This window comes from Syngnathus floridae, chromosome 2 (genome assembly GCF_059516105.1).
Source record: "Syngnathus floridae isolate MCC-2025c chromosome 2, RoL_Sflo_1.0, whole genome shotgun sequence".
NCBI lineage: Eukaryota > Metazoa > Chordata > Actinopteri > Syngnathiformes > Syngnathidae > Syngnathus > Syngnathus floridae.
Window position 1 is genome coordinate 21289385 of NC_142414.1, and position 15241 is coordinate 21304625.

Genomic DNA, 15241 nt, shown 5'->3' on the forward strand with positions numbered 1-15241 from the left:
TAATAAGTCTCATTTCTGTGATATGCTTAGTAAAATACTCCAAGGATGAAGAATGGACACCCTTATGTTTGTAGTCTTGCAGAAATTATCCAGTTTCAGAGGAAGTGGTCTTCTCTGTCTCGCCAAAAACTGATATGCTAGAAAAAAAGGAAAGACATTTTTAAATCATTGCCAAAAATACGTAGGTTTTGTATTTTTGGTATTTCACAATCGCTGATTAAAATATTCTGTTGACCAGCGTTTTTTTTTTTGGACGACAACAGAATTTGGCCGATATAGTACAAACCTGCACTATGAAGTCTAAAGTAATGTTAAAAACCTCAATAGTCATTGCCAAGACAGCAGTCGCACTCCCAAAAATCGTAAAGTAGATGTGACTTGCAGGATTTATCTCTTGTGTGTGTCTACTTGCGTGTGAGGGCATGTTTATTGTTTTCCCCTGTAGACACATAAGACTAACTGTTAGTAAATGTTCGACTAGTGTGTATTTATAACCACTAGGAGTCAGGGAGAGATACTGGTATTCCCAACTGTAATGATCTTTGTGTGCTTCCTCGGAAAGTTTCCTCCTTCTTGATGATAAAGGCCTTATTCCGCATTACCATAAACCGTGTGTGTGTGTGTTTACCAAAGGTTTATTTCATTCTAACCGTGGCCTGTATTTGCAACCGCAAATATGAAGAATTGACACTGCAGCACCCAGGTCACATGAACCTAAAGAGCTCTTTAGTTTCTGTTCCACTCCACCATAACAACCCTCTCAATGAGTGGCATTTACCTCACCCTCTGCAGGTTGACATCTCACTACTGCCACAGCAGCACATCAATGATGTCATACCAAATGGCTTCAAGGCATGTGTGTGTTTTTGTGTGCGGCTTTGCGAACACCCCCGGCATTTTCCCAAACTGTTCCCTTCCTGGATTTTGTTTTCAGTGCCAGATGAGGCAATAGTTCCCATTGACTCAGCCCCGCAATGCAAATATGCCCAACAGCATGCAAAGAACATGGAAATATGTGTGAGTCGATGTCAGAGCCAGACAGCCACAGAGTAAAAAAAGTGTGCAAGAACGACACCAATGAGACTTTGGACTCTAAATTCAGCAGACGCTTAAAATTACAGTGCAACCTCAACAGTTGCAGAGTCGATTCTCTGATGTTCTAAACTTGGGTCTTGCGTGTCATACTGACTTTGTGTTGGCAGCAGTTTTGTACAATTACAGTTGTGTTTTTCAGGATGGCACTGGTAGTTCTATGGTTTATGCAGATGGGGATTGAAATATCTCTTTGTATAAATAACTTTTAGTTGCTACTAAGGGGTATGATACAGTGACAGTGGTTTTGTTAACATATTTGTGTGCTGGCAGCATCTTCGAATGTGAGTTCAATGAAACATGTACGGGCTGAGCTCAGAAAATATGAAAAGATACATACACTATGTGTAATGTGTTTTCACCACCTTCTGTTTTGTTATTGATTGAATCTGGTTCATTTGTGGAGCGGTGGAACAAAAGTTATGTTGCATGTGATTTGTATTATCAGTAATTTTGTCCACTTTAAGATGGAATGAATTGATTATAAAAATATGACAGAATAAATAGGCATCCTTTCTTATGTTACAGATTCCTGTGTATTGTGCGTCGTTTTGGTTCCCATGGACCTCAGAATTGGAGAGCGGGGGATGCGCCCCGGCTCTGACACGGCCCTTCTCACACCATTGCACCCGCCGTTGCTTCTCAGCCCATTTTCCCCACAGACCCGAACCTCCTTCTCCCAGCACCAGCTTCAACAGCACATACGGGTACAGAGAATCAATATTTTCCTCAATACATGTTGGGAATGTTTTTCTGAATTGACACCAAATTTCCTCAAATAGTGGTCCCTTCTCTAATGATTTGAATTCATTTGCTAACCAAATTACTCCTACCAAACCTGCCAACATTTTGAGATGTTAATGAAAACTATGGAGGCTTTCCGCATTTTTGGAAATGAGCTATCTGCACAGTGTTGGGGAGGATGATAAAATAATTCAAATCTATATAGTATGTTAAAAATCTGTTTGTAGTAAAGGTTGAACTGATGAGGCAACGAGCCAATTTTGCATCTTGTCTTTTTCGCGATAACATAACAATGCTGTACTGTGATGGAAACATTTCAATTTCAATGAAATCATCAACTTCAACTTGACGTTCATGTCGTTATGGCTGACTACAGAAAAATCTTTGCTTTTACTTACTTCATACGAATACAGGCCTCCTTGCTAATTAACACCTCCCCCAATCTGTAGTTAAATAAATGCCCCCTAGCCACTTGTGAGGAAATATGGTATTTTAAATTTAAATCAGTAACTGAGTTTTTTAAAAGTATACATTCCAATGGCTGTTTAGAAGTTTAATGAAAATCTTGAATGTTTAGTTTAATATGGAGCGGCGGCGTGAACAGGAACACCATGAGAAGCAACAAGAATTGCAGCAGCTCAAAAACAAGGACAAGAGTCAACAAAGTGAGTCTGTTATTCAAAAACGGACATAACCTCATGCACACACACACACACACACACACTTTAAAATCAGAGCACATCATTTTAATTTCAAGGATATTGCTCATATTAAGTTTGGTCATGTTTGGGCTTCAAGCGGTTATCACGCGGAAAGACTACATATTTACCTGTTATATTTGATTTGCTTTGAGTCAAATATAACCTGACTGGTGGAGCTGCAACACCTAAGTTAAATATAGCTTTGAATATCGGTACAAGCCTCTGGGTCAATATTTACTTGAACACCTTCTGTCACCTCTTTGTACACACATGCACTAATACGCGCACAAACGTACAAGACAAGTCATCTAAGCATGCATCACACATATTCACAAAATGTTGACGCAGAATTAGGAGTTATTTGCACATATTTAACAATTTTTAAGGTAAAATGTGAAGCATCTTCAATGAGGATTTCTTATGCCAACTAAACATCTGCTTTGTTCATGAACACGTCTGACGTTGGACAGGTGCAGTGGCCAGTTCACTGGTTAAACAGAAACTGCAGGAGGTCATCTTGAAGAAGCAGAAGCAAGCGGCACTGGAAAGAACTAGCTCCAATACTTTGACTTCTACGCCGGTGACATACAGGTGATAAAATATGCATACACACAAGTAGCACAGTATCTCTGTAATACTGTTTGGACTGTTTCGATAATCTATATTATAGGTTTTAGTCATTTTTGTGTCGGCCAAGTTTTGTGGTCAGTTTATCCAAGTCAGCAGTCTTTGTTACTGGTAGAGCTTTGTCAAATAATTATATAATAATCATAATTTTTAAATAATTTTCCTGACAGTAGTCTATGCCCTCAATTGGTAAAATGCGTCAAGTATATCAAAATCATAATTTATCCTCAATCCAATGGTTCAAAATAATATTCAGTTTGTCATCTTCAATTAAGATAAGTCACTCAAAAGCCAATTTGCTGAATATGGACTTGTGCTGTGTGTTCACAGAAAACTTGGACTGGATCAGAGTGTTTCCTCCCAACCTCCGGTCACATCTCCCACGCTGCCTTCGTCCGAGGTTTCAGAAGGGACACGTTTACGCAGGGCAGGTAAAATGCACAATAACTGAAGATGTTAGTGAAATGTCATTGGAATCTGAAGATTGTTCTGATTGTTCTGTGTAGCTAACATCTTTGTTACACAACCATATTAATAAAACTCCTCAATTTATTTTTTTATCAGCGTCTGAGCCCAATTTAAAAGTGAAGCACAAGCTGAAGAAACATCTCAACACCCGCCAGAGCCCGCTCACCCGCAAAGAAAGCGCCCCACCCACTATCAGACATCGAGTACCTGACACACTTGGTAAATCATTGATTTAGCACCAAAATAAACCGTCATCATCCGAATATGACTCACTTTTTTTTTTTTTGCCTCTTGTGTCCCAACAGACTCATCGCCCAGCAGCAGCAGCACTCCGGTCTCTGGTTGCAGTTCCCCCAATGACAGTCTTCCCAGTGAAAATGGGCTAGTGCCATCTGCAGGCGGACTTTCACATGAGGTGAGAAACTGTTCACATACATAGATTATAGTCACACACACTTAATTAAGCGGCAGGTTATCAGAGCTTTTCTCTCGATTTGATGCCAAATACAGTTCTAATAGACATTTACAGGTGTAGACAAATCATTTTTATAGAATAAGTGCAATCGTTCACATTGAATGCATCAACATAAGACAATGTATTAAAATGTTGACTGATGTCATTTTAAATTTTTAATATCTCTTGGATTGATGCCATTTTTTTTTACATCTTTGGGGAATTCTATTTTGTTCAGAGGGATGAGATGGAAAATTCAACACGTTTCAAACAAGCAGAGTTGTCTCTTGTGCATGAGACAATGAGTAATGACATGTTTAATGCAGCAGCACACAAGCCTGCTGAAGTGCTGAGTGTCAGCTGTTTATACATAACTGATTTAATCACAGAAAAGTCAAAAACATAGCAACCAGTGTGACATCTGCTCTGTTTGTGTCATTCATGAAATGTCTAATTAATTACATGAATGTTCTTACATTGCTCTAAAGCTGCATTTTTTTTAGGTGGATTTTACAAAGGTGTGAAAATGTTGGGTTACATTACAGTCTGATTATTCTTTCTGTAACAATTGTTTTCACATTGTGGGTCAAACATTTGTCTTTACCCTGCGTGTGTATTATTCTGTGAAAAATATATATGTTTGGGATATATGTTTGGGATTTACTAGGCACAGAAGCTGCTGCTCAGAGATGGCACTCTGGCAAACTTCACCATCCAGAGTCCTTCCACTCTGCCGACTATCACGCTTGGACTACCAGCCAATGCCAGGGTAAGCACAGCACTCAAACAAATGGCATTCATGAGACGCAACAACAAACAAAACAGATATGGGCGAGTACAGACACAAGACAGCCTTATTTCACAGTCTTGTTACTCACAATATTGGCCGATACTAGGATTGTCTTCTCTATCGTGGCTATTTTATGATCCGGAACTAGAAATTAGAAATTTGAGGAATGGCAAATTGCCGTTAATCAATTCAAAATTCATCCAAAATCTATATATTGGGATAAAAAGGTCTTTTGAAAAAATGATCTGTCATTGCTTTTTGGGGAAATTGTATTTATCAACAGTACTCGTGTTATCGATGCTTGGTATCAGTGACTACTCAAGAACTAAGTCCTCATACTGGTACCAGTCAGAAAAAATATGGTATTGAACATCCCTAATATTTAATGTATTTGTTTATTCACCATAGAATCTGTCATTGTATTCAACAATTGTGTAAGCTATGGCAGTCTTTGTTTTCATTAGCTTTTCTTATAATTTATTGTAGTCAAATTGACCTACATTATTAAGACAGGTGTCAGATATCACAAGATATTAATTATTCAATAAAAGTCAAAGGCCATCATTAGACGTGCTGTTTGTACAATTCTTTAATGACCATTAGCAATTCTTCAATTTATCACACAATGTTAATATGATGCTGTTTAAAAACAGTAAAAGAATATGAAATGTGCCTCAGAACCATTCCGACTACTGAATATGGAACCATGACTTAAAAATACTCACAACTACTTCAAAAAATAATTGCACACGAGCATGGAACCTGCTTCTCGAAATGAAACTGAACCTTCATTAAGCTTGTGTTTGTACTACTATGTACTTTTAATCAGTCACAATAGCTTCTGTGGAAAAGGTCTCTGGCAAAATAAAGCCAGTTCCAAATCGATCTGCCATAAATTACCATACAACTCATACGCATATGTCATTTGTGCAGGTTGAAGGAGAGCTGTCCACTCCGAAGCTTGGCCGAGGGCCCTTGGTCGCAACCGGAGCCCCGCAGGTCTTGTTGCCTCTGAGCAGAGAGGATCAAGCGGGGCAGCTCAGCTCACGACTTCCTGTTATCATCCTGGAGCCGTCCGGACTGGTTCATGCTCCACTACTCACTGGTAAGAACGCATACATACAAGATGTTGTTAATATAGAACATCCCACTAGGTCGATTACCAGTTGTAGGGTCTTTGAATTGCTGTCTTTATGCTTCACACAGAAATGTCCACCTTTTTAATATTTGTCAATGTATAAACGTGATATCAGAAAGGATCAGCCTAAACTTACTAAACTAACTGATTTAAAAACTCCAACTGAGTCATACTTTTTAGTTATCTATTGATGTTTTCATATAGTAGTAATTCATTTAAGAAATACAAACAAAAGGAAGTCATTTGTGGGTTACATTTGCCAGAAATCAACCAGGTTAAGTTCCAGCTCCCTGTGACCACATTTAGTTTATTATGGTCAAATCTCTCTGTAATTTATAGTTTGCTAATGTTCTATGTGTTTGCTAAATATACAATATGTTTCTTCTCATGTAATCTTGCCATCTGTCCGTTTGCCTCAAACTAGTTCCAACACTCGACTCAGTGCCACTACAGTTTTCTTCCCACTTGGACCAACTGTCCCCAGGGGGTGCCCAGGCCCACAAGCCCCTTAGCAGAACCCGTTCAGAACCCCTCCCGCAAAGCCCCAGGATGCTTCACTCACACCTCCTCCAACAGCACCACAACACGCAACTACTGGAGCGATTAAAACAACAGACTCACCTCGGAAAGGTAAGCGGGCTCCCTACAATTTTGGGGAAATGTCAGTGTAGTCAAGGTCAATTTCAAATAGAGAAATCATAAAAAAAGTTAGTTTACTCGAAAATGTGCCTCTTTTTTTCTTCCATTCCCAAAAGTGACAATTGTCTGGCCACTAATTGACAGCCTCTTTTTTTCGTCCATTCCCAAAAGGATGATTTAAAGTCAGAATTCCGAGAAAAAAAGTCAGCATTGTCCCTTTAAAATCAAAATTCAGACTTTAACGTGACAATTCTGACTTTATTCTCAGAATTGTGACTTTAAAGTGGGAATTCTGAGAAAGTGAGGATTCCTATTTTAAAGTCAGAATTCTGAGCACAAAGGCAAAATTCCCACTTTAAAGTCAGCATCCTGAGAATAAAGTCAGAATTCTGACTTTAAAGTCAGAATGTGGGAATTCTCACTTTAAAGTTTCTCAGAATTCGGACTTTAAAGTGAGAATTTCTTAGTGCCACCCAATGACAACTAGGCACTTGTGCCACTGGTGTTAGAATCCTGACAAAAGGTGCCAAATAATGGTTAGGTTAGTACATAACTTACAATACTGAACCAAACTGCTCTGATTGGTGAAAATGGGCCAAACCATCATACCAAGAATTTGTCGGTGTAACACTGGAGAATTGAAACTCAATTAATTCTTTGTTGAGCAAAACCCATTTGTACGCTGAGGTAAAGCGCTTAAGATGTGTGTGTAAATAATTTAATGTGTTGCAAAGTGTCCATCTTAGATACAAAATGAATTCAGGTTCTGTGAGACCTTTTTTAGCTGTTAAAATCTTACATGAGCACAGTGAACTGGAACTAGAGTTTATGATATTTACCAAGGACTTTGAACCTGTTCACTGATATCCTCCTTATTAATAACAATAAATGTTACGCAACTTTAATAATGATTTGGCAATTCCTTGAATCACAAAAGACTGATAACTTTGCCAGTCTGTGTGTTTTACGTGTACATGTGTGGGGGTGTGTGGGGATTTTTGTGTTTCCATACAGCTTATGTCCAAGTCCAGTGAGAAACCCAGACTGCATCAGATCCCTTCCGAGGACATGGACTCAGAAGATGGTGGAGCAACGTCGCCTTCGGAGCCAGCCTATCAGAGCAGACTGAGGCCAGATTCTCTAAGGGAGGCGGATCTAGCAACATCCAATAGTCAAGAGCAAATCAACCTGCAACATGCACTCATACTCAATCAGGTTGGTGTGCTAAAGTTGTAGTTATTACAAAACTTACAGTATGTCCTCCAAAGCTGTTATTCAGTTGACTGTCCTCGTGATGGCAGTATTATCCGCCTCTAAGTGGCTTAGATTCAACAGTGGTTGAATGAGGTTTAATTTGGACTCAAATGTAATTCTAATCATTCTACATTTGACTTTACATACAGTACTTATTTTTTCAAATCAGTGTGACTTCTGCTGTTGCCTTTGCAAGACCAGTTCAGATATGCGTTATCGCGAATTTACACGACATTCAGGTGTGTTCGGCCATCCACGGGGGGGAATAGCATACCAGCTCTGCCGAACCCCTGAAGCCGACTCACCAGGTTAAGAACCACTGTTCTATGCAATGTAAAGTGCAATATAAATATAATTTATTATTATTCAAGGCAATTTTAGCACAATTAATTTCTGCAAATAAAAGTTCTACAGGTAACTGTGTGACATTAAAAAAAGCCGTAAAACTCTTAACTGTAATAAATCACATTTTGTTGCATTTTGGCAATTCCGTTCTCGTTAGATCATCGTCACCACCATTTGTCTCGGCCTTGTAGTCATGGATACCCTTGTGAAAAGGAGCACACAAACAAAAATACAAAGACAGGCCAGGAAAATTGGATAACGGCAAATTACTTTGTCTAAAACTTATGTGGGATATACTTCCTCTTACATCTTGTCATGTCTTGACCGCTCTTGTGTTTCATAGTCACTACTGTGGGAACAACAGAAGCAGCTGCAGCAGTTACATCGACAGATGGAGACGCTGGCCGTACCGATGCTTCGTAGCGGCGGAGGCGGCGCGGTCTGTGGCGCGTTGGGTATGCATCGGCCTCTATCACGTACACAGTCGTCCCCGGCCTCTACATCTCTCACTCTGCCCGAAAAACCTCTGAGCCTAACTGGGCAGGAGTCAAGCAGCAAATCCCGCTTCACCACTGGTGAGTGGCACATTCTGTGTGTGACTTTGCCAGCTCTTAAATGTCACAACCAAAGCCTGATCGGAACCGAACCAACCAAAGAGGCGCAGTGATCACTGAGACACTTTTGCCTGTGCAGGTCTGGTGTATGATTCTCAAATGTTGAAGCACCAGTGTGCCTGCGGAGACAACAGCAGCCACCCAGAGCATGCTGGGAGAATACAGAGCATCTGGTCTCGACTACAGGAGAGGGGCCTGAGGGGGCAGTGTGAGGTATGACTCAAGACACACGCATGCACACACACTGACTCATTAGTGCTTGTTGTTGTCCAGAAAGTGATACTTTTTTTTTTTTTCTAGTGATTAACATTAAACCGTTTTGAACGGAGTTGTTTTTTCCCCAGAGATTGAATTATACATTGAAGCTGGCAACATCCTTCATAGTGCAGGACTGAGTTAGTCTTAAGTCTAACAATCGCCCTCCTTGTGTTGTCGCAGAGCATTCGTGGTCGTAAGGCAACTTTGGAAGAGCTGCAGTCCGTCCATACGGAGCGCCATGTTTTGCTCTACGGCACCAACCCGCTCAACAGGCTCAAACTGGACAACCGCAAACTGGCAGGTATGCTACATCTATTCATTTTCTGCTCCTCACGGCGTTTCGACCCAAAACTGTTTGCTGGCCAATCGCAGGACATAAATAAATAAATGACGATTCACACTTGCAAATTATATTTCGCTCATGTTTTTAAATAAACCTATTTTTTGGTGTTATTTCAAGTCAGCATCTGCAATTTCCTACTTGTATGGTTTCCCAAAAATATTGAAAATTGGATGTAATATTTGACTGTTAATTTGTTTTTTTCTCAGGAATTCTCTCTCAAAGGATGTTTGTCATGTTACCGTGTGGAGGTGTTGGAGTAAGTTTAAAACATAGTTGCTCTCACGTTGTACATTCTCTGTGGTGAAATATTTTACATTATTTTGCATGGAATGCACTGCAAAGTCAAAGTCAAAAGATCACTTTTTAGGACTGCAACAAATGTTTCCTTGACAACCTGACCATGAAAACCATGAAAGCAACATGTCACAAGTACAGATAGGTTCTAATATTGAGTTAGGTGGACAATAATTCTATTTAGTGCACAATGATAAGAAAATTAAATTAGAACAAAAACCTAAATTTTTGAACGGCTTTCAAAAACGGCTAGGTATTGTTGTCAGACCTTATGTGCTCATTTTGTCTATATTCAAAGGGAGCATGTTGTATTGCTTCAAGGTTTTTATGTCATTATTGGTTCATTTCTTTTTATACTTGTTAACATTCATAAAAATATTATACACCCAACATGTTTCGAAAATATTACAGTACGTATGTTTGACTCTTTACTGTTAATTTCCTCTCTCTTTGCTATTAAGGAACAAAAATATTTATCATCCTCTTTTTTGAATGTGCTCAACTGAAGCAATCATCTTGTGTATGTGTTTATCATACCTAAAAATGGAAAGTATAGTTTGGCACGACTGAAAAGTACTGCAGGAGCTTGTTAATTGAGGTGCTTGAATTTAACCTTGAGAAGGGTCTAAGAGGTCTGATGGATAGTCGTGCGTGACCATTGATTTGTTATCTTGTTTTCATTTGTGCGCCAGGTTGACAACGACACCATCTGGAATGAGTCGCACACATCCACGGCGGCACGCATGGCCGCCGGCAGTGTTGTCGAGCTGGCTGTCAGAGTGGCCAAGGGTGAGCTGAAGGTGAGCATTTTTTTTTACCTTTGTTGTTATTGTTGTTATTCGTATTATTAGGCAAGCCAGTTTTATTTTTATAGCACATTTCATACACAAGGTACCTCAATGTGCTATTTTTATAACATAATCTGATTCATACCCTCTTTTTCAAACAGAATGGCTTTGCTGTGGTCAGACCACCAGGGCACCATGCGGACCCCTCCAACCCAATGTAAGTGTCTATGGGTTTGAGTCCTCGATTGTTAAGATAAACATTATGAAGACAGTCAGATTTCAGAGTCACGTCAAACCACTGCAATCTTTCCATGTCATTATCTTCAACTCAAGCCGGCAATCTGTTTTCACAGGGGTTTCTGCTACTTCAATTCAGTAGCTATTGCCGCCAAACAACTCCAACAAAAGCTCAGTGTGAGCAAAATCCTTATTGTTGATTGGGTAAGATCACCACCTTTGCTTTATGTTTCACTTCAGAATTTATAAATGGTCTTTAAAAATGATTTTTGTTCCCAGGATGTTCACCATGGTAACGGGACCCAGGAAATTTTTTACAGTGACCCAAGTGTCCTCTACATGTCGCTGCATCGCTATGATCATGGCAATTTCTTTCCTGGCAGTGGATCACCTGCTGAGGTGGGTGGCATATCTTGGCCGATGGTCCATTACATTTCTATTCTGACTAAATCTTTATCACGACAGGTTGGCTTAGGTGCCGGGAAGGGCTTCAACGTGAATGTGGCATGGACAGGAGGTCTGGACCCTCCCATGGGGGATGCAGAGTACCTTGCTGCATTCAGGTAGGAAAAACACTTTTGCTTCACAAGACAATGTGTACTGTATGTACAAACGAAACAAGAACACTTGTTCAGAAAACCAAAACGAAACAGTTAAGTCAGCTGAATGACCTTCTACGGCCTTGTGCTTTTTGTTAGCACATAGGGGTGTGTGTGTGTGTGTGTGTGTGTGTGTGTTTGACTGTTTTTATCACAGTATGGGAATGCACAGTTTATCTCTGTGTCTATGAGCTCATGTTGTTCATCTGCATGCAGTCATGACAGCAGCATGTGTTTATGTGTGTTTGTGCGTGTGTGTGCAAAGATGATGATTGGGGGGGGTCTCCAAAGTCCCCAGGCAGAATAATGAAGGTAAATGGATCCCAGATGGACTGTTTTCCTCTTTTCCTCCATGTTGTCAATGACGTGAGGAGAGTGACAGGGCTCTAATAGGAAACAGACTCGCTCACTGCCTTTGAACTTTGCCGACTGCGCTGAGCTCAAGTCGAGTCTCGCCAACAGCTCTTCTCCAGTCTTACCAAATTGTTCGGTACAATGGAAACCTTCAACCTTTTTCACAAGCACAGAGCAACAATCAAACCTTAGAGTTGCTCTCAGGTACTTGCATTTGCACCATTCTATAGAATGGAACTGTTTTGTCAGCATGGTTTGAAACGCGCTCTTAGGTTATTCACACTGGTCACTCTGACTTGGGACATGGAATGTCACAGCATCGGGCAGAACAAGATGGAAGCTATACAAGCAAGATACAAGGGTTGTGGATTGAGAGGGGATTTCAACAGATTTGGTTACTAAACTTTGGTAAATTCAAAAGAAAGGGAGCCCACTCATGCTCTCAGAGCATACAGCACACACAGGTTGTGTTTATTGTGAAAATGCTGCTGTTCTTAAACATTAATCTTGCACTGTAAAAGTGAAAACATAAACACCAATTGTTTTGTTTTTTACCATTTTATTTATAATTATCTTCATTATTTATAATTCAAGTATTATTCATTTGCTCTTCTCCCAAGACATTTGGGTTGATAAATATTCCTGCTCACCAAAGATAGGGTTCACTTGACAAAGGAAAATGTCATTTTGTGTATTTTAGTGACTTCATATTTGGTAATTTCTTAATTGCTTATTCATAATTTAGTCTTCTCTCATTTCCTTGTTTTCAATGCAATGGTGAGCTGAAGTTCAAGTTATTTGAAAAAGCTTCTATTTTCTCTCAGTCACTATTGCATAAAATGTAGTTCCTGCTTGGACAGCAAGTCAGGAAAACAATTGCCGACTGTAAGCAGTAGCTACTCGGTTCCCTTATGTGCTCAGCGCTTGTATTAATAGACAACCAAGCATTTTGCACATGCACATCTTGGTGGAATAGACTCCAGTTCAGACAATGTAATATTTTTCGTAAGTCACGTGTTAATTCTTGCTAAACGGCACGATGGCTACTTGCCCCTCAACTGATGCCGAGCGAAATTTATGTGACTTTTTGCAACCGCAGGACAGTGATGATGCCCATCGCCCAGGAATTTGCCCCGGATGTCGTTCTGGTCTCTGCTGGGTTCGACGCTGCCGAGGGCAACCCGGCACCTCTTGGAGGGTACAAAGTTTCTGCCAAATGTAAGCAAGGCCTCTCACCACAACACTCTTTGCCAAGCAACTTTACATTCTGGCCTCTTGAGAGGTATTAATAGATTATTATACCTCCTGTCAAGTTTAGTCTGAAAAGCAGGAGTTGTGTGTTCAAGCATCCCTGACTGCATCTCTGATGTGACCATAATTACAGTGACTGCTTTTGGCATCGTGCAGCGGGAGGTCAAAATATATACTTGTCTTAAACAAATATTGGGAAGTGTAGTAAAGTTGACGTAAAGACAGCAAGGCAAACGTCACTTTGGTTTAATTACTGGATCTCATCAATATTTGTGTGTGCTGCATCTCATAGGTTTCAGCTTCCTGACTCGCCAGCTGATGTCTCTAGCAGGGGGCCGTCTGGTTTTGTCCCTGGAAGGAGGTCATGACCTCACAGCCATCTGCGATGCATCAGAAGCCTGTGTCAGTGCGCTTCTCGGTGCACAGGTGAGGCATGCTGGGTAATGGTGTTCTTTAAAAATCTAAAAAAAAAAAAAAAAAAAGAAATTGCCACATCCAACCACTTGACTCTGAATTGTCCGTGAGGTTTTTGCCTAATTTGGATTCCTAAATGTCAGACTAAACACGTTTCTGATGTATTTCCCCGTCTTTTGTGTCCTCTTTGTCCCGTAGGACCCACTATCAGAAGAGGTTCTGCTGCAGAAACCAAATGATAACGCTGTCCGCTCCTTGCAGACGGTCATACAAATTCAAAGTGAGCAATCCTTGTATTCGCAACCTTCAATTGTTAGTGACCTGACTCACGCATTTCATTTTTCGGCGTACAATGTAAATAAGCATCGAAGTGAATGAGGTACATTGTACCTCCAATGTACAATGTAAAATGAATAATTCTTCACTTTTAATTATGACTGTATTACACCGTACAGAAATTTCCTGGTTATAGCCGCTAACAATAATATAAAAAAATAAAGTAATTGTATATAATATAATAATAATAAGCACAAATAAAATAAAATACTATTTATGAATAACATGTGTACTAATGTCTGTCCAGTCACCTTCCACTGCATAATTTAGTCATTTATCTGTGTATGTTGTGTGTTTCAGGTCAGTACTGGCAGAGTGTGAAAGCATACAGTGGCTCCGTGGCTCTGTCCTACCTCGCTGCTCAGAGACGAGACTGCGAGGAAACGGATGCCGTCAATGCTCTGGCCTCGCTCTCTGTGGGAGTTCTTTCCAGTGAGAGGTACTCGACTCATACAACATTTCACAGTCATCAGGCAGTAACATCTAGTATGAGCAAATATTTAACCCACACAATTAACTTCTTCGGTATAACAAGGTACGAAGAAAAAAAACATACACAAGTTGATTTTTTTTTAACATTCTGATGTGAGGATAACAATGTGCAACAATAACGTTGCTCCTTACCAAAGCACAAGTGCATCATTGTTAGAGTTTGCCCAAGTTACAAGACACCGCTTAGTCAAATGCTTTTTAAAGTGTGCTACAATTAACACCAGTGATAGTTTTACTCAAGTAGTATGCAAATTAATCAGTAAGTCAAACTGTGCATTGTGTAATCAAGTAGGGTCTACTTAAAAAAAAAATGCAGTTAAGTACACTTAAGTACAGCGTATAAGCAAACCTCAGATACATCACCACTAGAAGGCAGCAAAGAATGACACAATATCCGCCCAGTATCAGGTCTCACACAGTTTGTAATTTAAAAAAATTGAGCTGCAAGCTTAGTCACAGGCTCACAGCACAAATTAAACTCAACACTTGAATGTATTTCCACCATAAACATCCATTCACCAAACCAATGTTCAATTCTTCCTAAATTGAGTCAACAATATGAATAATTTGGCTTTAACTGTAAATCATTTAGTAGCAATGTGACAAGAGCTCCCAGAAATGACCACCCACTTCAACCCAAGTTCAATACCAAGCATTTGGAAAAAGTGGATGATGACTTCATTATTTCTCAATGAATCTCTTGGACTCTTTCATATGGTCAGCTACTCATGGATGCCCCTTTGTAACAAGTTTCAGTAAAAAATATTCACCACTAAGGTAGCACAGGCTGAAACTCTGAAGACTGCTCCAAGTCGACATGTCAAATTGCAGCGGTTGAACAGTAGTGCGTCACTTGCCCTAGAAAAATTTATTCAAATGGAGTATTAGTCAAGAGAAGAGCAGTCATAATTGCTTTTTTGTGAATTTGCCATGGAGGACTTTAGAAGCGCTTGTCACATTGCCAGTTGTTCTTATCGACTCACAATGGTCAAAATGGCTTTAGATTTGC

General features: G+C 39.9%; 1 protein-coding gene across 4 annotated transcripts in view; it reads left to right on the forward strand.

Moving 5' to 3' along the window:
- Window positions 1-15241, forward strand: part of hdac7a (histone deacetylase 7a) — a 40003-nt gene that overhangs the window by 20053 nt on the left and 4709 nt on the right. For all 4 annotated transcript variants that reach the window (XR_015853233.1, XM_088356806.1, XM_088356792.1 and 1 more), the window contains 23 exons: window positions 1621-1799; window positions 2414-2501; window positions 3008-3128; window positions 3495-3595; window positions 3729-3851; window positions 3938-4047; window positions 4754-4855; window positions 5810-5981; window positions 6439-6644; window positions 7668-7868; window positions 8596-8827; window positions 8946-9079; window positions 9305-9425; window positions 9674-9723; window positions 10454-10561; window positions 10711-10766; window positions 10903-10990; window positions 11066-11185; window positions 11252-11349; window positions 12839-12957; window positions 13283-13416; window positions 13603-13684; window positions 14041-14179. Coding sequence is in view for 3 of the 4 variants with exons in the window: in XM_088356806.1 (XP_088212932.1) it covers window positions 1653-1799; window positions 2414-2501; window positions 3008-3128; window positions 3495-3595; window positions 3729-3851; window positions 3938-4047; window positions 4754-4855; window positions 5810-5981; window positions 6439-6644; window positions 7668-7868; window positions 8596-8827; window positions 8946-9079; window positions 9305-9425; window positions 9674-9723; window positions 10454-10561; window positions 10711-10766; window positions 10903-10990; window positions 11066-11185; window positions 11252-11349; window positions 12839-12957; window positions 13283-13416; window positions 13603-13684; window positions 14041-14179 (2852 nt within the window). In the remaining variant the exon portion in view is untranslated. The remainder of the gene's footprint in view (window positions 1-1620; window positions 1800-2413; window positions 2502-3007; window positions 3129-3494; window positions 3596-3728; window positions 3852-3937; window positions 4048-4753; window positions 4856-5809; window positions 5982-6438; window positions 6645-7667; window positions 7869-8595; window positions 8828-8945; window positions 9080-9304; window positions 9426-9673; window positions 9724-10453; window positions 10562-10710; window positions 10767-10902; window positions 10991-11065; window positions 11186-11251; window positions 11350-12838; window positions 12958-13282; window positions 13417-13602; window positions 13685-14040; window positions 14180-15241) is intronic.